Here is a 23,050-nt window from a genome sequence, read left to right as displayed (position 1 = left end):
AGGCTTATAGTTGTGCCATTGTTTTGATATCATATCTGTATTACATTGTGTGCAAATTCCTTACTTGGGAATATAACCTTAATTACATTATCCCAGTGGGGGAAAATGACTTGCTGCAAAATAAAATATTTGCTGCAGAGTGTAACACAGGCTTCTACTGATAGGTCAGGACTTCAGTCCCAAATTTCTGAAATACTTAAGTAAAGATCATTCCCTTCCCATTCTTCTTTCTTGAATAAGCAAATGAGCAAAATAAACAAAAACAGCAGGGGCTTAAGTAAAACAAACATTTTTAAAAATTTAATTTATGAAATACATTGTAGTATGGATGTATGTTTGAATATGCATTGAAAAAATATCTGGAAGGATACATATTAAATTGTTAACAGATTACCATGGGGGCATAGAATTAGGGAAGGGTGAGGGGAGTGCTCTTATTTTAAATTCATATGCTTCTGCTAAGTTTGAAATTTTACAGTGAGAATTCATTACTTTTGTAATAATCAAAACCATAACAGGAAAAAAAATTTAAAAAGTAACAAAAAGTAAAAAACACACAAACATATATACAGTAGTTTTCAGAGCTACAGTAGAGGTATGGAGAATTAAATCACATGGCACACTTTCCCACTAATACTGTGGTGGTAAATATAATTGTGTAGTCCATAATCAAAGAAGCAACATTAGAGATGCTACTTTTAGCAATATCCCAATTAACAATGTCCCCTGGGGTAAGCGCTCTTAAGCAGTGACCCTTCAAGATGGATATTAAAACTGAAAGGATCTGTAGGAAAACATGTCAGTCTGAAAACTTTAGACAAAAGAAAAAGATTCACAGAAGTAACTTCAGAATACTGAAATAGTGAACCAAAGATCAGAAATTGGGGGTATGAGAATGATCCAGTCCAGACCGAAACCCAAATCACTGAAATCTTGTTAATCTAGGGATGTATGTTAGGGACATCTATTTTACCCATTTGTCTATCATTTCTCCCAATTTCCCAATTAGTCTGCTTTCAAGCTTAACGATTTTAAACTAAAAATACTGCAATTTTAATGTGAAAGAATAAAATTAATTTCATCTAGATTAGTTTAAGTTCATTCTTCTAGTTAAAAGAACCAGAGAAACTTGAGATATGATTTTCCATTCACTTTTTTTTCTCACAACTATTTCTAGCTACTTAATGAACATTTTGGGAGATAATGCTTGTGATTTCTCATGGGTCCCTTAGTTCTGTATTTAAAGAAATTTTTTTTCCTGTTCTAGATTTTTCTCCTTTTATTAAAGGCACCATAGATAACAAGTCTTTTATTATTATGAACATTTTTCTTTCACCAAAGAGGATTCTTTAGGTGACTATCAGGTTCTCAAAGTGAGAACATCTGTAACTGAAGGGTTCATCTTCTGCAAGCTACACAGTTAAAAGCTTAACTAATATAATTCTGCTGAAAGAATATTCCTGACCTAGGTGTCAAGCGTTTATGCAGAATTATACTCACTGTGTGAATAATATGGGAAATTTGATAAAATTTAATAAAAACTTATTATAAATAACAAAGATAAAGGGTATAAAGTCATAATGACCAAACCATTTTTAAGAGTTATAAGAGCTGAAATGTTTCTGTTTCTCAAAGATTATATGAATTTAAAAGAGAAGAAAACAGCAAAAAGATTCATCATTACATATATAAAATAGTATTTAGCATAATGCTTAGTACATAATAATCATTCAAAAGAATTGGCTCTATAATGAACAATGGATTAAAATAATAAACAAAAAATACAACCCAAAATGGAGACAAAAGCTTATAACTAATCTCCTAGAGTATGTGTTTAAATAGAAAGTCGAAGTTCACAGAGAGCGGTAATGAATTCTGCATTTTCTGGATCTACCTTTTGGGCCCTCTCATAGTACTCAGCAGCTTGCCTCTTTTCTCCTTCCAGCTTGTAAACAAACCCTAGGGCACTTAAACTCTGCACATCTGAAGCATTGTGACCAAGTCTCTTGATAGCTAATTTCTTCAGAGCACTTGTCAATTTGGTGCGTAAGGACGACCGGTCTTTGACCTTTAAGGCTTCTAAATAATGGTGGATAGCAGTACTTTCCGATTTGCGGTGAAATTCCTGAAAGCGGCCATAGTGATAGTGGATCTGATGTTTGTGATCATCAGTTATGTTCTCCAGACGAAGGGCTTTCTGGAAAATGTCTTCAGCATTGCTATACTGGCCTCCCTCAGCATACATGTTGGCCAGATCCGTGTAGGCAAATGCAAACATAGAGTCTCTTTCCACAGCTGCTTTGAAATGAGATATAGCAGATGTAATTAGCTCATCAACTTTTAGTTTATCCTTTCCTTTAGGTCTGTTGCGTGTGGCCTTCTTGATTTGGATCATTTGTGCCCTATAGCAAAGTCCCATCTGGTGATGCAGGAAAGAAGAGGTTGGTGTCACCTCCAAGGCCTTTTTCAAAAGTTCAAGAGCTTTGTCCCAGGAATTTTTTCTCCTGTAGAATTTGGCTGCATAACGAAGGACATAAGGTTGGGATGATATTTGGTCCAGGATTTCTTCAATATACCTTTCCCCTTCAGCTTCTGCATGTACATCTTGAAGCTTTAGTGCCAGAAAAACTTTAATGTAGGAGTTATCTGGGTTCAGGGTAACAGCTTTCCTCAGAGGACCCAGAGAAAAGCTCTTTATAGACCCCTCTCTGTCAGAATCATCCAGCCGATACACCGTGATGGCATAGCCAATGTTAAATTCTGGATTGTCAGGTTCCACTTCCAAAGCCTTCTCAAAAGCTGCTTTAGCCTTTTGGTAATACTTTCCTCCAAATTTCAAGAGTGCCCACCCTTTTTCACAGTCAATCTCAGGACGCTCCAACTTGTAGTTAGAAGGACTAGACAATTTCTTACAAACGTTTGCTATCTTGTCTATATACTTCTGAGCTTCTTTGAGCTGGTCCATGTGATAATATACCCAGGCATAGTTTCCCCAAGTGACCAGACTTCGTATTTCCTCTTTGTCTGAATGTTCTCGCCGGATTATTTCTTCTGCTTGTTCCAAGCATTCTAGGGCATCTTGATTTTGGCCTTTTAGGTGTTTCACATAGGCCAATAGGTTATAAAGAGTGAGTCTGGATTTTGTGGTGAGAAATTCAAGCTGTTGCCCAATTGTATCTTCCACATCAAACAGGTCAATGTCTTCCTTAAGTAAATTCCATGTAAAGTGACATTCTAACTCCAACAGAAGGGCCTTCAAGGAGTCCTTAGGAATTTCACTGCAAAGATAAAATCCTTTTTAACTTTGAAGAAATAAAGGAAATAATCAATCTTTAAACCTTAAATACTGTTTTTTGCTTAACAACACTTCTATCTTTTATTTGATCTTACAGTTCAAGCACTAGTCCCCTACAACTTTATACTAATTTCCTTGGTGTAGAATTAAAGTCTAGAAATATTATCATTATTTATTGCAAAAGCAGCTCTGGAGAGATGTCAGGGTTTTCTATGTCACAGAATATATATTTCCTTTGGCAGTCACTAACCCACCAGTACCTCCAATTTTTACAAAAGGGAATTTAAAATGTTTTTATTTACTTGCCTTAAAAATTAAGAATAATAACTATATACACAGTCAATAATTAATATAAAAATTACACTTCTGTATTATGAGTAGGAAGGGGGAGAAGAGGAGGTGAGAAATAAGAAAAAGAAGCACACTGGAGGAGACACAGAAGCCATACCAACGCATCATTTTTGTGAAAGAAGGAAGGACGAGGAGAGAGACGAAGGAAAGGAAGGAAACTCCACAGAGAGAAAAGTCACAGAAACACACAGTAACTGGTATACCACAAGATGAGGAGAAGCATAAGTTTGAGACAGATAAAAGGAGAGTAACAGATATTTCCAAATAGATGGGGGAAAGGCAAAAGGAAATTTAGTAAGCTTAGTAAATTTGATATTAAGTGCTACATCCTTCTGAACTCTGGGGTTGTGGGCAACAATAGCTAATACTTATTATTACCCTATCATTGCCCCTAAAATTCACTTTACAGTATTTGTTGAGCTCCCTTTGTGCAAGGCACAGTGGAATATCTGCAGGGCACACTGGAAACACTATCTCTGAAACTAGGAAGATGAAGGGGAAAGGAAGGACAAGGAAATATTTACTCATTACTGAGAACCTTTTATGTGTAAGATTTTCTAGATAACCCTTGGTATGTAACTGCGAACAAGACACAGCCCTGCTTATACAGACCTTATAAGTAGTCAATTACAACTCAGCATGAAGTTTCTCGCAAGTGACCCAGGAAACATATGTAATCCGATGCTGTGGACATCTGTGGTTTTTACTTGGTAAGGATGCCTCTTTTGGTTTCCATTTCTGGAACATCTCCCTCTACTCTCAGTCTATGTGATTTGAAATGGGCTGTCTACTGCTTAGTCTGGGAAGACACATGATATTCCGGCCATCATCTGGTCCCAGGGATTTATTCAGAGATAGTCCAATTAAAATACAATTGTGCTGAAATGGGACTTTGATAGAACTATCCACCTTCCTTCTAAAAAGTTTAAGTTGGTAGGATATAAGCTTAGATTTGCCGGTGGACATCTTTCCAAACTCGGGGAGAGTCAGCCTGCTTGAGAAAGAATCTAACAGAGAGGAAAGCACAGCTTAGATGGGAAGAAAGAGAAATTGTTCATGACAGTAACTAGTTTTGCCTGGATCACCTCGTCTGCTCTGGACTTCTATTTACTTAAGGAAATAACCTCTCTCTGTCTGCTTAAGCCACTCTGAATTAGGTTTCTACTGTCTGCAACTAATTAACATTTCTGGCTTTATTCATTTGTTTTGCTGATAGTGGTGGTGTGGCAGTCAGGAAAGACTTTCTAAATCTACTATTAACTATAATTAAGAAATGTACAGAAAATAAATTCCTTAAGTCTTCTCTCAAAGACGAAAATGCCCTAATTATGGGATGAACAGTATACAGGGCATGTGTGTGTGAATGTATGTTTATTTCCCTTTCTGATGCACACAGAATCCTCCACCCACTTGTATGTGAAATATATAGTTATATTAATGTCTTTGGGAATTATAGTAATAGTGCCCTCAAAACATTTATTGACCACCTCATGTCATATATGCCAGGCAATATTCTAGTTGTATGGATATAGCAGTGAACAAGTTCGAAAACGGCCCTTTCTTCATGGCAATTCCATTCTGGGAGAGGAAGGAACAAAAGGAGTTGATGGAAAACAAATATGTAAACAAATCAATATGAAAACAAATGGACACTATAATTCCAGATAGTAGTAAGTGCTAATTAAGCTAAGAAAAAAAAAATCAGAGTAATGGGATTAAGGGTGATGGTGGTTGGGGGAGTACTTCCGTTATAATTGTGAATGAATAGCCTTTTTGAAAGGGGCAATTTGAAGTAAGAGTTTTTAAAAAAAAATCCCTCTGGCTGCTCTGAGGAGAATGGACAATCAAGCATCAAGAGAGGAAGTTGGGAAACTGATAGGGAAATTATTTATTCAACCAAGATGTACTAAGAGCCTACAATGTAGAGGGCACTGTTCTAAGTGTTGGGATACACCCATTAACAAAAGAGAAAAAACAACCTGACTTCATGTAGCTTATAATAGATAGGGCAGTGGTGTGTACCAAGAAAAGACAAAAAAATAAATGGAAAAAAAATAAATGAAAGTATAGAGTATGTGAGATGGTAATAAAAAGAAAAATAAAGCAGAAAGGGTGGTGGTGGGGGAATGGAAAGTTGGCAGGGGTTCTGAGAAGTGGTTAAAATTTCAAGAACATGGCCAGAGCAAATCTCCCTGAAGGAGACATGAAAGAAGCTGTAGAGGAAATCCAAGGAGAGATGATGCAAGCTTACACTGTGGTTGCAGTATGGGGTTAGTGAGGACTGGACTCGTTATATTTGAGGCAGAGTTGACAGGTCTTTCTGATGGACTGGGTATAGGGAGGGCCATAAGGAAAAGAAGAAATGCAGGATGATGCCTATGCTTTTGAATTCAGGAAGTAAGTTGATAAATCAAGAGGACTATTTGGAAATATTAATTTTGAGATGTCTATTACACACTCAAGTGAAGATACCAAGTATGAAGTTGGATATTAATGAAGAAAATACCAGGAACAAGGAGTGAAGTTAGAACTACAGATATAAAATTGGGAGTCATCAACATGCAGATGACCTTTAAAACCACAATATCTAGAATGAAATTACCTAAGGAGTGAGCATAGACAGAGAAGGTCAAAAACTAAGCCGCAGGACACTCTAAATGAAGCAGAGTAGAATGACCAGGGAAGGAGGCCAAGAAAGAATAATCAGTGAGGGAGCTGGAAAACTAAGAAACCTAGTATCAATGAAAGCCTAAGGAAGAAAATGTTTATTTTGAGAAAGAGAGATCAATATTCAAGTGTACAATGATTCTAAGAGATTAAGTAATCGAGGGCAGACAGGAGATCACAGTTTTAGCAGGAGTAAAGCTGTGGAGGACCATGTTAAGTGTTTCACTAGAATGGTAGGGATGAAAATATTACTGGAGTGGGTTGAGGGGATAATGCAAGGTAAAGAAGTGGATATGGGGAATACAGGCCACTCTTATCAAGGAATTTTGCTATGAAGGAAGTAGAGAAATAGAGCTATATCTGGAAGGAAGGTAGGAGGCTGAGGGAATCGTCAAAATAATTTTTACTCACAATATTTTTAATAACTTAATGATATGCCAATAGGAATGATCCAGTAGTAAGGGAAAAAAATGATGCTTGGGGGAGAGAGGTGAGGATAACTGCAAGAAAGATAGAACATGACGCAGAAGCGAAGCTATACATTGTTAATATTCAAATCTTTATCTCCGGTCTCAAACTCCTAACCATGTCATCCAGCCCTTGACTACTTCTCTGTCCTCATTTTGTACAACTTTCCTCCCACTCACTGCGCTCCAGCCATACAGTCCTTTAAAAAATTTTCCTTGTTATTTCTTCTGCGAAGTACGTATCTACCTAAGGGCATCTGCATGTACTTTTTATTCCCACATTCTGTAAACTTTTCCTAAGAGAGTTCTAGGGCTTACTTATTCTCACAATTCTTGTCTTGGCTCAAATGTCAGCGCTTTAAAGAGTGGTACCCCTAATCACCTTAGCTAAAGCTGCACCCCCACCTTGCCAGTCATCCTAAAGTCTAGTCTATCATATTTCCCTTTCTGTAGAGCACTTACATCAATATTTGGTGGGGGGTGAGAAGGAGGAGAAGAATGCTTTAAATCACATATGGTGGGGCACCTGGGTGGCTCAGTTGGTTAAGTGTATGACTCTTGATTTTGGCTTAGGTCATAATCTCATATGCCAGGCTAGTGCTGGGTGTAGAGTCTGCTTAAGATTCTCTCTCTTCCTCTGCCCCTCCTCTGCCTGTGCATGCATGTTCTCTCTCTCAAAAAAAACCCAAAAAATATGAGATTGAGGTTTTAAATGGAATCAGACAGAGTCGTTAGGAACTGGAAAGGGGCTGTCCTAATAGCAAAAAGTAACAGAAGAGTTAGAGAACTGAATTAATTGCACATTAGTAGTAGTGATTGGAAAAATAAAACCATTTCATATTTATAACTCAAATACTACTCCATGAATTGTTTTCCAATTTTAATAAATACTAAATGTAAACATAAATAATTGACTTAATATTATATTTAGGGGGCATTTAAATTTATAATTAATTAATAAAATTAAATATACAGGTCTCACATTTTAGCATATGTAGTAGGTTCTACACCAGAGCTTTCCAAAAGAACTTCCTGCAATGATGGAAATGTTCTTATGTGTGCTGTATAATATGACACACTGGCCACATGTGGCCACTGATTACTTGAAATGTGACTAGTACAGGTAAGGAATCTAATTTTTTATTTACTTTTAATTAATTACAATAACCACATATATGACTAATGGCTACTATATGGGATGGGAGAGTTAGAGACACTGGGCCTATAGGGCTTAACAGATAAAAAGATTTCAAGCCCAACAGGTTAGAGCTTTCCTTTAACTTGAAATTTCTGCTATTTATTCAAGGTGAAGAGCTAAATTAAATGACAGACAAGGACATATTTTTAAAAAACAACTTAAACAAAGGACCTGGGCTCACTGCAGATTCAGTTTGTTAGTATGAATGTTATATTATTTATAACATACTATCTAGAATCAGATGAGTACTCAAAACAAAACAAAACAAAAAAACCCTGAAGCTGGGGCTCCTGGGTGGCTCAGTCGGTTGAGCATCCGACTATTGATTTCGGTTCAGGTCATGGTCTCACAGTTCATGAGTTCGAGCCCTGAATCTGGCTCTGCAATGACAGTGCAGAGATGCTTGAGATTCTCTCTCTCACTCTCTCTTCCCCTCTCCCTATGATCTCTTTCTTTCTCAAGGTGAATGGATAAACTTAAAAAAAAAAAAAAAAAAAAAAAGCAAAAACACAAAAATTAAAAAAAAAAAAAAAAAAAATAACAACCCTGAAGCTACCATTCATTGATAGTTTACTATATTCCAGGCAGTGTGCCAAGCACTTTATACGAATTCTATGTAATTTTTCTAAGAATCTTTTATTATTTTCCCAATTTTATGGATGAAGACAGGGAGATAAGAGTTTAAAATACGTTTCCAAGGTTACACAGCTATAAACTGGCTGAGCCCAGATTCAAACCTAGTTCTGCCTGACTGAAAAGCTAATGCCTTTCGACCATAATGGTATACTACTTCTTTAATATAAAAATTAGAGGTTGTTTACAGAAGAGCTTGCTTTAAAATACGTGATATATATAATGTATTTAAAATTCACTTTGCCTCAGGATGACCTAAAAAAATAAAAATAAAAATAAAAATAAAGGGATTTTAGAGAGCAGCTTAAAGAGCAGGTAAGAGGTCTGTGTGGCTGCCCATTAGAAAGGATATGCCAGATATTTACTTAAAGGTCTCAGGTTAAGAAAACAATGGTTTCAAATATGAACCCTCATTCTAAAGTCACAACATTGTACATTGCTGCAGTTGTTTTAGATGAACTACTTCTCGCCAGGACTTGCTGTGCACAGTGCTTTAGATAAGGAGTGGCAGAGAGGTTTACTTAAGGATGATTAGTGATTCTCTCAAACAACAAAAAAGCTGGGTAAAAATATTTTAAAAATGAACCAGGGGTGCCTGGGTGGCTCAGTCAGTTGAGCGTTCTACTTTGGCTCAGGAGTTGGGCTCTGTGCTGACAGCTCAGAGCCTGGAGCCTGCTTTGGATTCTGTGTCTCCCTCTTGCTTTGTCTCTCTCTCTCTCAAAAATAAAGATTAAAACATTTTTTTGAAATGGTGCAAAGGAAGGGCAAAACTCTTAGTTATCAAGATCCAATTATCATTATTATTAAGAGAAGTGAATTAAAATATTTTTTCCCCACAATTCAAGACTTTCTAACGTAGACCTGATGATCTTCCAATATATTTCTTTGATCTCTGATCTTTGCCCTAAATTCCAAACTTAATGACTTTTTATTCACATCTTCAGTTAGAAGTTCAACTGGCATCTCAGGAGCACCTGGATGGCTCAGTCAAGCATCCAACTTTGGCTCAGGTCACGATCTCACAGATGTGAGTTCAAGCCCCGGGTTGGGGTCTGTGCTGACAGCTCAGAGCCTGTATCCTGCTTCTGATTCTGTGTCTCCCTCTCTCACTGCCCCTACCCCGCTCAAACTGTCTTTCTCTCTCTCTCAAAAATAAACATTAAAAAAAATAAATAAACATTAAAAATAAACATCAACTGGCATCTCAAACAAACATAGCCAATCCAGAAATCTGGATTCCTTGAGCCTGCTCCTCAGGACCTCATCTTTTTTGGCACCTCTTAGTTCCACAGGCCAAATAATCTAGGAGAAATCTGATTTCTCTTCTTCCCTCAACCTCTCATCCAATACAACAGGAAGTCCTGTTAATTCTATCACCCAGATACATCTCAAATCCATCCACTTTTCTCCATTTCTACTCCATTTCTTCCTAGTCTAAACCACAATCACCTTTCCTTTGAGGTGGAGCAAATATCTGGTCTCCCAGCATTGGCTCTTGATCCCCTCAGAGTACTAGTAAACTTTTGAAAATGTGAACCAGATAGGTCAGTCTCATGCTTAAAATCTCCCAATGGCTTCCCAACACCCTTAAATTTTTTTTTTTAATTTTTTTTTTTCAACGTTTATTTATCTTTGGGACAGAGAGAGACAGAGCATGAACGGGGGAGGGGCAGAGAGAGAGGGAGACACAGAATCGGAAACAGGCTCCAGGCTCTGAGCCATCAGCCCAGAGCCCGACGCGGGGCTCGAACTCACGGACCGTGAGATCGTGACCTGGCTGAAGTCGGACGCTTAACCGACTGCGCCACCCAGGCGCCCCGTCACCCTTAAATATTAATCCAGCCCTTGTCATGTCCTAGAAGTCCCTAAAGGACTTGGTATTATCTATCTGTCCAATCTTTTCTCCTCCTACTTTTCTCCTCATTCACTGTTTTAGACATATTGACCTTCTTCCTCTCTCAAACATATCGAATTCAAGGACTTTTATCCCTGTTGTGTTTATTCTTGCAATGTTCTGCTCCTAAGTCTTTACATGACTAGTTCTTTCCTGTAACTCAGTTCCAACATTCCCTACCCAGGAGGCCACCTGTGGCAGAACTATCTAAAATAGCCCCCTCCATTCTAGATCACTTTCTTAGCCCATTACACTATTTTATTTTCCTTGTAGCTCTTAACACTTTCTGTATTGATCTATTGTTTATTTCCCCCATTAAAGGCAATTTTTTTAAATGTTTATTTATTTTTGAGAGACAGAGACATGGCACGAGTTGGGGAGGGGCAGAGAGAGGAAGACACAGAATCTGAAGCAGGCTCCAAGTTCTCAGCTGTCAGCACAGGCCCGATGTGGGGCTTGAACCCACCAGCCTGTGAGATCATGACCTGAGCCGAAGCCAGATGCTCAGCCAATTGAGCCACCCAGGCGCCCCTATTTCTCCCATTTTAAATTAAGCCCCATAAGAATAGGGACCTTGTTCTGAGTTTTGTATCTTTCACTACTGTGTCCCTGGAATCTATTATTCCAGGCAATTAACAGAAGCTCAATAAATATTTGTTGAATGAATGTAGTTACATGCTGGCAATTTCTGGCACGTCCAGCCCAGAGGTATAGGCGATCAGCATAACAAGTACCTGGATTCCAGAGGAGGGAATTCTTACTAGTTCTTCGCTTCCTGCTAGTGGCTCCAAACTTTTCTCCCACTGCAGTTCTCCCTATCCCACTTGTCTTTATATCTTGGCATACTCTCTGTCTGGCTCCATGTTTTGATTCTGAAAATAAGTTTTGGACTATTTCCTATGGTCCTGACTGGGAAACCTGGTATGGCTGTCCCGTGGTAGTTTGTTCCTTACTCTGGTGTAACTGCACCAAACTCAGAGGCGAGACATCTCCTTAACAGCCTGCCCAGATGGGTGACAAATGGGCTAACCAGCCCCCTGTCCATCCACAGAGTAAAATGAACATCTGCTTTTGTTGTGAAGGTCTACACCAGCCCCGCTCAAGAACGCTAAGGAGGGCTGCCTCAGGTAATTCGAATGTGGTTGTGAGATCTCAATGGGCTATTCAGTCACTGAAGTGCCTTGCCCAGGCTCTGGAATTTATGCACAACTTGATGCCTCGAGAAATGTTATTTTTTAAACTCTGCTTAATTTTTAAATTCAGTCTCTGGGAAGCTGGCAGAGAGAGGCTATTGTGTTTGAAAAGGCAACATTTATCTTTAGGCAATTTGGGGCTTTTTCTCAGGAAGAAGCAGTCTTTCATCGTCCTTGGGAGAAAGTCCCCACTGGGGTCCACCCCTCTTCCAGCCCATCCTGCATACACATACAGAGCACCCCCCTTTTCCTCCTCGTTTCTTCAGGCACCTTCCTGATACCTCCCTCCCTTGTTACAGATGTGAGAAGCGAGGCACTTATTAAATTTCTTTTTTACTTAAAATAATAGTAAACATTTGCAAATATTAGGTACTACGCCGTGCATTAAGCCCACAGGCCTAAGATTTGGATGCCAGTAATTTGCACAGATAAGGAACAGACTCAGAGCGTGGAAGCAACTTTGCTTTGGGTCACCCAAGTAGTAGATGTTCAGAGTCAGGATTGAGAAGAAAGGGCTTTCAGCTTCAGGAGCCCCAAATCTCATCCGTCAACTTATTAACTGCTTCACTAATCACGCACCGGGCAGGGTGCCAGCCCCCGGGGATACGAAACGGGCGAGAAAAGGACCCCACCACCAAAAGGCAGTAAAGGAGACAGATGAAGACACCCCCGTAAAATAGCGGATTGGGGGGAACAATAAGAATCTGGACGCGGCACAAAGGCAGCTCCCAGGAAGGGAAGGACTCAGACCCAGAATCGGAAAGGCAAAATGGCAGTAGTAGACCTAGGTGACAACTGCAGGGCTGCGGCCAAACCGCGTCTGTCCACCTCGGGGGGAATGGCAGCTGCGGTCCCGGGAAGGGGAGGAAGGCGACGGGCCTCAGGCGACGCGTGCCACGTAGAAGCCGCCCGGGAACGGCCCGGGGGCGGCCGACAACCAAGCACGGCCGTCGCCGCCGCGGAGAAAAGCCGCAGGGAGGGCACAGGCTCCCGGGGCGCGTCGCCTGGCTCCCCGACCCGACAGTCCTGACCGCGGACGCCCTGGAGGGTCGGAGCTCCCGGGAAGCGCGCGCGGTCACCCTCCCCGCCAGGCCCGACTCCAGACGCCCGGGACCGGGACAGGGCTCTCGGGGAGCGCTCCGAACACGACGCCCGGCTGCAGGGTGCAAGGGGCTCGGCCCCCGGCAGGGCCGTGCCGCTGCGCTGGCAACGGAATGAAAGAAAAACACCGGCTTGAAACAAAGGCCTACGCAGTCTGAGAGCAGAAGCGGGGAAAGCCCTCACCTCATGGTGGCTGGGCGCTGCGGGCCGTCCGGGAGGGAGGAGAGGGGCGGCTGTCCCCTCGGGCTTTCTCCTCAGGACTGGGATCCCCAGCTGCCGAGCGGCGGGACGCGCGCGGGCGGGCGTGTGCGCGTGCGCGGGGAGTGCGGGCGGGCGGCGCGCGCTTCCCGCGGGGCGTCGGCGGCGCGAGGTCGCTGCCCAGGCGTGGGCTTTGTTAAACGCAGGACCCGAGCGGGAAAAGGAAACTGAAAAGTGAATCTGATCCCGGACTAGGCGGAGTCCAGTTCCAGGAAACGGAAACTTATGCGAGAGCTGAGTGGGGCCCCAGCGGGGCTGAGGAACCCAGGGTGGGGGTGGGGGGTACGTTTACGGACCTCGCGGTGGTTCGGTGTGGAATTTGCAGCTGGCCCTCTGGACTTTGGGCTCTCCCCTGTCTCGCTGAGGCTGCGTGGCGCTCGAGCAACCTCATTTATTTTTAAATAAAACGCCAGGAGATCCTTCAGCATTATTTTTGTCTTAAGGGTGGCAGCGATGCTCTTTCCAGCTTCCTGCATCCTAAGCTGAAACTGAAGCCCCTGCTTCCAGTCTTGATTCAGACAAACAAACAAAACAGGTGCAGTGCTGTGCACCCGTGCCATTATTTCCGTTGGGCAAATTTAAAGAGATTTGGGGGGCAAAATGCATATACATTTAAAAAGTTGATAGGTATTGCAGAATACCTTTGCAAAGAGGTTTATACACCTCCACTCACAGTTGTGTGAGAGTGCCTGCTTTCTGTGCCTTTGCCAACCGTGCTCCGTATAATGAGATTCGTAAAGATGGGGTGGTATTGGTAGTCTAAGCAGAAAATGCCAAATATCCATAAACCAAAATTTTTGCTCCTCTTGGATTTATTCGTTCATTCATTCAACAAGTTATATTGAACAACTGCTAAGAACCATTGTTCAAGGCACTGTCAATATAGCAATGATGAAGATAGAGGACCTAGCTTTATGGAAGTTATCTTCTAGTATGGGAGATAGAAATAATAAAGAACAAATAAAATATTATATATCAGATGGTGCTATGGAGAAAAAGCATAGAGAGGTTTTGACTCCAGGGTGATTTTTGCTAGTATAAATATGTTCATAAGGGCCGGTTTCATTGAGAAAGTCACAATTGAGCAAAAATCTGAGGTGGGTGAAGAAGTGAACACTGTAGATATGGAGCTAGAGAAGAATATTCCAGACATGGGAAACACTAAGTGCAAATCGCTTGAGGAGGGAGCATACTTGGCATGCATGGATGGTGTCGTTGGAGTGGTGAGAACAAGGAAAAAATCATAAGAATATAGATCAGAGAGGTAATGTGGTGGGCCTGAAGGCTATTGTAATCTTTATCTTAAGTGGGAAACCACATTTTAGAAAAAGTACTGAAAGGGTTTTTTTTTCCTTCCAATTTTTAATTTAAATTCTAGTTAGTTAACATGTAGTGGGATATTGGTTTCAGGAGTAGAATTCAGTGATTCATCACTTACATACCACACCCAGTGATCATTATGACAAGTGCCCTCCTTAATCCCCATCCCCCATTTAGCCCTTCCCCCATCCACCTCCCTCCATCAACCCTCAGTTTGTTCTCTTATGATTTGCCTCCCTCTCTCTTTTTTCTGCTCTCATGTTCATCTGTTTTGTTTCCTAAATTCCACACATGAGTGAAACCATACGGTATTTGTATTTCTCTGACTGACTTATTTTGCTTAGCATAGTATACACTCTAGCTCCATCCACATTGTTGCAAATGGGATGCTTTCATCCTTTTATGATGGCTGAGTAATATTCCTGTGTGTGTGTGTGTGTGTGTGTGTGTGTGTGTGTGTGTGTGTACATACATACCACCTCTTCTCTATCCATTCATCAGTCGATGGACGTTTGGGTTCTCTCCATAGTTTAGCTATTGTTGACAATGCTGCAATAAACATCGGGGTGCATGTGCCGCTTCAAATCTGTATTTTTGTATCCTCTGGTAAATACTTAGTAATGCAATTCCTGGATCATAGGGTAGTTCTATTTCTAACTTTTTGAGGAATCTCCATACTGTGTTCCAGAGTTTGCATCCCCACCGACAGTGCAAGAGGGTTCCCTTTCTCTGCAACCTTTGCCAACATCTGTTGTTTCTTGTGTTGTTAATTTTAGCCCTTCTGGCAGGTGGGAGGTGGAATCTCATTGTGGTTTTGATCTCCTGATGAGGAGTGATGTTGAGCATCTTTTCATGTGTCTGTTAGTCACCTGGATGTCTTCTTTGTGAAAATGACTATTCATGTCTTCTGCTGCCCATTTCTTAACTGGACTGTTTGTTTTTTAGATGTTGAGTTAGATAAGTTCTTTACAGATTTTGGATACTAACCCTTTATCAGATATGTCATTTGCAAATGTCTTCTCCCATTCCCTAGGCTGTCTTTGAGTTTTGATGATTGTTTCCTTCGCGGTACAGAAGATTTTTATCTTGATGAGGTCCCAATAGTTCATTTTTGCTTTTGTTTCCCTTGCTTCTGGCAACATGTCTAGTAAGAAGTGGCTACATCCACTGGTGGATGGAGGGTAGAAGGTTGGAAGGTGGAAGAGGTTGCTGCCTATATCCTCTTCTAGGATTTTTGATGGTTTCCTGTCTCACATTTAGATCTTTCATCTATTTTGAATTGATGTGTATGGTGTAAGAAAGTTGCCTAGTTTCATTCTTCTGCATGTTGCTGTCCAGTTTCCCCAACATCATTTGTTGAAGAGACTGCTTTTTTCCATTGGATATTCTTTACTGTTTTGTTGAATATTAGTTGACCATATAGTTGTGGGTCCATTTCTGGGTTTTCTGTTCTGTTACATTCATCCATGTGTCTGTTTTTGTGCCAGTACCATAACTGTTTGATGATTACAGCTTTGTAATATAGCTTGAGGTTCAAAATCATGATGCCTCCAGCTTTGCTTCTCTTTTTCAGGATTGTTTTGGCTATTTGGTGTCATTTTGTGTTTCAAATAAACGTTAGGACTGTTTGTTCTAGCTCTGTGAAAAATGCTGGTGGTATTTTGATAGGGATTCCATTAAATGTGTAGATTGCTTTGGATACTATAGACATTTATTTTTTTTTTAATTTTTTTTTCAACGTTTTTTTAATTTATTTTTGGCACAGAGAGAGACAGAGCATGAACGGGGGAGGGGCAGAGAGAGAGGGAGACACAAGATCGGAAACAGGCTCCAGGCTCCGAGCCATCAGCCCAGAGCCTGATGCGGGGCTCGAACTCACGGACCGCGAGATCGTGACCTGGCTGAAGTCGGACGCTTAACCGACTGCGCCACCCAGGCGCCCCCTGGATACTATAGACATTTAAAAGATGTTGGTTCTTCCAATCCATGAGCATGGAATGCTTTTCCATTTCTTTGTGTCTTCTTCAATTTCTTTCATAAGTGTTCTATAGTTTTCAGAGTATAGATCTTTCACCTCTTTAGTTAGGTTACTAAGCATCTTATTGTTTTAGGTGCAGTTATAAATGGGATCAATTCCTTGATTTCTTTTTCTGCTGCTTCATTATTGATGTATGGGAATATAATAGATTTCTGTACTTTGATTTTATATCCTGTGACTTTGCTGAATTCATCTGTTAGTTCTAGCAAATTTTTTTTCAACATTTATTTATTTTTGGGACAGAGAGAGACAGAGCATGAACGGGCGAGGGGCAGAGAGAGAGGGAGACACAGAATCGGAAACAGGCTCCAGGCTCTGAGCCATCAGCCCAGAGCCCGACGCGGGGCTCGAACTCACAGACCGCGAGATCGTGACCTGGCTGAAGTCGGACGCTTAACCGACTGCGCCACCCAGGCGCCCCGAGTTCTAGCAAATTTTTACTGGAGTCTTTTGGGTTTTCTACATAGAATATTGTGTCATTTGCAATTAGTGAACGTTTGGACTATAAACATTGGGGTTCATGTGCCCCTTTGAAACAGCACACCTGTATCCCTTGGATAAATACCTAGTAGTGCAATTGCTGGGTCATAGGGTAATTCTATTTTTAATTTTTTTTGAGGAATCTCCATACGGTTTTCCAGAGTGGCTGCACCAGTTTGCATTCCCACCAGTAATGCAAAAGGGTTCCTCTTTCTTCACGTTCTCACCAACATCTGTTGTTGCCTGCGTTGCTAATTTTAGTCATTCTGACAGGTGTGAGGGGGTATCCCATTGTGGTTTTGATCTTATTTTCCTGATGATGAATGATATTGTGCATTTTTTTCACGTATCTGTTAGCCATCTGGATGTCTTCTTTGGAAAAGTGTCTATTCACGTCTTTTGCCCATTTCTTCACTGGATTATTTGCTTTTTGGGTGTTGAATTTGATAAGTTCTTTACAGATTTTGTGGATACTGACCCTTTATCTGGTATGCCATTTGCAAATATCTTTTCCCATTGCATCGGTTGCCTTTTAGTTTTGCTGATTGTTTCCTTCACTGTGCAGAAGCTTTTTATCTTGATGAGGTCCCAATTGTTCATTTTTGCCTTTGTTTCTCTTGCTTCTGGAGACATATCAAGTACGAAGTTGCTGCAGCCAAGGTCAAAGAGGTTGTTGCCTGTTTTCTCCTCTAGGATTTTGATGGCTTCCTGTATTATGTTTAGGTCTTTCATCCATTTTGAGTTTATTTTTGTATATAGTGTAAGAAAGTGGTCCAGGTTCATTCTTCTGGATGTTGCTGTCCAGTTTTCCTAACACCAGTTGCTGAAGAGATCGTCTTTTTTTCCATTGGATATTCTTTCCTGCTTTGTCAAAGATTAGTTGGCCATATATTTGTGGGTCCATTTCTGGGTTCTCTATTCTGTTCCATTGATCTATGTGTCTATTTTTGTGCCAGTACCATACTGTCTTGATGAGCTTGTAATACAGCTTGAAGTCCAGAATTGTGATGCCTCCAGTTTTGGTTTTCTTTTTTGGGATTGCTTTGGCTATTCAGTGTCTTTTCTGGTTCCATACAAATTTTAGGATTGTTTGTTCTCTGTGAAGAATGCTGGTGTTATTTTGATAGTGATTGCACTGAATGTGTAGATTGCTTTGGGTAGTATTGACATTTTAACAATATTTGTTCTTACAATTCATGAGCATGGAATGTTTTTCCATTTTGTGTGTGTGTGTGTGTGTGTGTGTGTGTGTGTGTGTGTGTGTCTTCTTCAATTTCTTTCATAAGCTTTCTATAGTTTTCAGTGTATAGATCTTCACCTCTTTGGTTAGGTTTATTTCTAGGTATTTTATGGTTTTTGGTGCTATTGTAAATAGGATAGATTCCTTGATTTCTCTTTCTGTTGCTTCATTATTGGTGTACAGAAATGCAACCAATTTGTGTACATTGATTTTATATCCTGCAACTTTGCTTAATTCATGGATCAGTTCTAGCAGTTTTTTGGGTTTTCCACGTAGAGTATCATGTCATCTGAGAAGAGTGAAAGTTTGACTTCTTCCTTGCTAATTTGGATGCCTTTTATTTCTTTGTGTTGTCTGATTGCTGAAGCTAGAACTTCCGACACTATGTTGAATAACAGTGGTGAGAGTGGACATCCTTGTCATGTTCCTGACCTTAGGGGGAAAGATCTCAGTTTTTCCCCATTGAGGATGATATTAGTGATAGGTCTTTTATATATAGCTTTTATGATCTTGAGTTATGATCTTTCTGTCCCTACTTTCTTGAAGGTTTTTATCAAGAAAGGATGCTGTATTTTGTCACATTCTTTTTCTGCATCTATTGAGAGGATCACTTGGTTTTTATCCTTTCTTTTATTAATGTGGTATATCACATTGATTGGTTTGCAAATACTGAACCACCCCTGAAGCTCAGGAATAAATCCCACTTGATCGTGGTGAATAATTCTTTTAATGTACTATTGGATTTGATTAGCATCTTGTTGAGAATTTTTGCATTCATGTTCATCAGGGATATTGGCCTGTAATTCTCCTTTTTAGTGGAATCTTTGTCTGGTTTTGGAAACAAGATAATGCTGGCCTTGTAGAAAGAATTTGAAAGTTTTCCTTCCATTTCCATTTTTTGGAACAATTTGAGAAAAATAGGTATTAACTTTGCTTTAAATGTCTGGTAGGATTCTCCTGGGAAGCCATCTGGCCCTGGACTTTTGTTTTTTGGGGGAGATTTTTGATTACTGATTCCATTTCTCTGCTGATTATGGGTCTGCTCAAATATTCTATCCTTTCCTGTTTCGGTTTTGGTAGTTTGTATGTTTCTAGGACTCTGTCTATTTCTTCCAGATTGCCCAATTTGTTGGCATATAATTTTTCATAATATTCTCTTATAATTTGTATTTCTGTGGTGTTGGTTGTGATTTCTCTCTTTTATTCATGATTTTATTTATTTGGGTCCTTTCACTTTTTGATAAGTTTGGCTAGGGGTGTATCAATTTTACTAATTATTTCAAAAAAGTAGCTCTTAGTTTCATTGATCTGTTCTGGTTTTTTTGTTGTTGTTTCTATAGTGTTTATTTCTGCTCTAATCTTTATTATTTCCTTTCTTCTGCTGGCTTTAGGCTTTATTTGCTGTTCCTTTTCTAGCTCCTTTAGGTGTAAAGTTAGGTTGTATATTTGAGAACTTTCTTGCTTCTTGAGGTAGACCTGTATTACTTTAAAAAAAAAAATGTTTTAATGTTTATTTTTGAGAGAAAGAGAGAGTGCAACTGGGGGAGGGGAAGAGAGAGAGGGAGCCACAGAATCTGAAGCAGATTCCAGGCTCTGAGCTGTCAGCACAGAGCCTGACGCAGGGCTCAAACTCACAGACTGTGAGATCATGACCTGAGCCGAAGTCAGCCGCTTAACCGACTGAGCCACCCAGGTGCCCTGCGGTATCCTTCAATCTTAGGACAGGACTGCCTTTGCTGTATCCCAAACGTTTTGTTTTCATTTTCCTTTGCTTCCATGTATTTTAAAATTTCTTATTTAATTTCCTGGTTAATCCGTTCATTCTTTAGTAGGATTTTCTTTAACCTCCATGTATTTGTGCTCTTTCCTAATTTTTTTTCTTGTGATTGACTTGAAGTTTCATAGTGTTGTGGTCTGAAAATATGCATGATATCAATCTTTTTTCCTTGTTGATTTGTGACCCACTATGTGATCTACTCTGAAGAATGTTCCATATGCACTTGAAAAGAATGTGTATTTTTTTTGCTTTAGTATGAAATGTTCTGAATGTATCTGTTAAGTCCATTTAGTCCAGTGTGTCATTCAAAACCATTGTTCCTTGTTGATTTTCTGCTTATATGATCTGTCCATTGTTGTAAATGGGGTGTTAAAGTCCCTTACTATTATTTATTATTATCAATGACTTTGTTTATGTTTGTGATTAATTGACTTATATATTTAGATTTATTTATAGATTTATTTATTTTTTTATAAATTTATTTATATTTAGATTTTATTTATATATTTTAGATTTATATATTTAGACATTGGGGCATAAATATTTACAACTGTTAGAACTTCTTGATGGATAGACCCCTTAATTATAATGTAATGCCCTTCTTCATCTCTTGTTATAGTCTTTTGTTTAAAATCTAGTTTGTCTGATATACTTATGGCTACTCTGTCTTTCTTTTGACATCCATTAGCATGATAGATAGTTCTCCATTCCTTCACACTGAATCTGCAGGTGTCTTTATATCTAAAATGAGTATCTTGTAGGCAGCATGTACATGGGTCTTATTTTTTTTGACCCATTCTAATACCATATGTCTTTTGATTCAAGCGTGTAGTCCATTACATTCAGAGTGATTATTGAAAGATATTAGTTTAGTGCCATTATGTTACTTGTAAAGCTCGTGTTTCTGGTTATCTTCTCTGTTCTTTTCTAGTCTTTGTTGCTTTTGGTCTCCTTCACCCCCCACCCCGAGTCCCTTTTAATATTTCTTGCAGGGCTGGCTTAGTGGTCACAAAATCCTTTAGTTTTTGTTTGTCTGGGAAACTGTTTAATTTATCCCTCTATTCGGAATGAAAGCCATGCTGGGTAGAGTATTCTTGGCCACGTATTTTTCCCATTCGGCACATTCAGTATATCCTGTCACTCCTGTGTGGCCTGCCAAGTTTCTGTGGACAGATCTGCTGTGAACCTGATCTGTCTTTCCTTGTAGGTTAAGGACTGTTTTCCCCTTTTTGCTTTCAGGATTCTTTCCCTATCTGTGTGTTTTGTGATTTTGACTGTGATATGTCTTGGTGACTATGGTATGTCTCAGCTTTTGTTGAATTTAATGGGAGTTCTCTGTGCTTCTTAGATTTCAACATCTGTTTTCCTTCCCCAAAGTTTTCAGCTATAATTTGCTCAAATAAACCTTCTGCCCCCTTTTTTTCTCTCTTCATTTTCTGGGACTCCTATGATACAAGTGTTATTATGCTTTAAAGTCGCTGAGTTCCCTAAGTCCACATTTGTGATCCAATACTTTATTTCCCTCTTCTTTTCAGCTTCATTATTTTCCATAATTTCATCTTCTATATCACTGATTTGTTCTTCTGTTTCATCCATCCTCATTGTCATGGCATCCATTCACATTTACATCTCAGTTATAGTATTTTTTTAAATATTTATTTATTTTTGAGAGACAGAGAGACAAACAGAGTGCTAGTGGGGGAGGGGTAGAGAAAGGGAGACCCAGAATCTGAAATAGGTTCCAGGCTCTGAGTCGTCAGCACAGAACCCGATGTGGGGCTCAAACTCATGATCTGTGAGATCATGACCTGTGCCAAAGCCAGATGCTTAACCGACTGAGCCACCCAGGTGTCCCTCGGTTATAGTATTTTTAATTTCAGCCTGATTAGATTTTAGTTCTTTTATATGTGCAGTAAGGGATTCTTTAGTGTCTGCTATGCTTTTTTCAAGCCTAGTTAATATCCTTATAATTGCTTTAAATTCTAGTTCAGACATCTTACTTATATCTGTATTGATTAAATCCCTGGCCATTACTTCTTCCTGTCCTTTCTTTTGGGGTGAATTCTTCCATCTTGTCATTTTGTCCAGAAAAAAGAAAAGGAAAAAAAAAAGCTAGATCTTAGGTGTGTTTTGGTCTGCTTGTTAAAAGAAGCTAGATCCAAAAAATAAAATTTAAAAATTAAAAATTAAAAAATAAAAATCTAAAGGAAGCGAGATCCTATTTTCCCTACAGCTGGCAGCACTCTATGATCAGTAAACTTGGTGTATGTGAAGGGTTTGTGCTGGTCTTATGGGGAAGGGGCCTATTGCACTGATTCCCAGGTGGACTTGCCCTAGTGGAGATGCACCTTCAGGGTGCAGGAGGCAGGGTTTGGTGTAAGTGTCTTGGTGGTGCTGTTTTGTTCACTGAAGTTGGTCAATTGCCTGGGTATCTCATCCCTGGAGTGGAGAGTTCACGCCCACCCACCACTCTTCAGGAAGACTTCACAGAAGAGCAATCACTGCTCTTGTGTCCCCAGCTTCCATCAGATGCCTGCCTGCACCCTGTGTGTGAATGAGCAGTCTGCCTAGCAGGTGGCACAGTACTCTTGTGTTTTATCTCAGGCGCAGGGCTGGATTTCAAAACTCCAAATTTTAGGGACTTGTGCAGCGTGACCCCTCACTGATCCTCCATTGGAGGGTCTCACCACACTTTTGCCATTTGCCAGTTTCTCCCAGAAAAGCAGCTGCACGAGCGTGCAGCAGTTTGGAGTTTATGGTAAAGCGCAGCAGAAAGCTGGCATCAAGGCTCACTGACCTCAGCCAGTGTCCCCATTCCTATGCTGGGGAACAGTGTAGGACATTGGCACCACCAGTTCTTCTGTCCCCAGATAGGCCATGCTGCCACTCCCAAGGGCACTCCAAACTGGGGAACTGTTTCTCCCTGTGTGACCCAGGGGATCCTCAGACCACACCACCTGCTCCTCTTGGCCCTCCTTCCCCATAGGAGCACCACTAAGCTGGCCAGACCCAACCCCAGTGATGGTGCAGACTTCTAAAACTTCAGATTTTACACTCCACTGCTTATAATAACTTGCAGTAGTCTTGTAAACAGTGCTCTCTCCCCTCCACAGATCCCACGGTTCTTATCAACTCCCC

At 40.2% G+C, this 23,050-nt stretch overlaps 1 protein-coding gene across 1 annotated transcript; it reads right to left on the bottom strand.

Annotated features, from left to right (window-relative positions):
- Positions 1-273: 273 nt before the first annotated feature.
- On the bottom strand, positions 274-13,231 carry IFIT5 (interferon induced protein with tetratricopeptide repeats 5). Its single transcript, XM_040485826.1, has 2 exons — positions 12,983-13,231; positions 274-3,278 (listed from the first exon to the last, which is right to left on the bottom strand). The coding sequence occupies exons 1-2, from the start codon at positions 12,985-12,987 to the stop codon at positions 1,835-1,837; spliced, it is 1,449 nt and encodes a 482-aa protein (XP_040341760.1). The 5' UTR covers positions 12,988-13,231; the 3' UTR covers positions 274-1,834.
- Between the last annotated feature and the right edge of the window lie 9,819 nt (positions 13,232-23,050).

This window comes from Herpailurus yagouaroundi, unplaced genomic scaffold, assembly GCF_014898765.1.
Source record: "Herpailurus yagouaroundi ecotype Mexico unplaced genomic scaffold, PumYag 163, whole genome shotgun sequence".
NCBI classification, from domain to species: Eukaryota; Metazoa; Chordata; class Mammalia; order Carnivora; family Felidae; genus Herpailurus; species Herpailurus yagouaroundi.
Note: the sequence above shows the minus strand (reverse complement) of the source record. Positions and strands in the feature narration are given on the sequence as shown.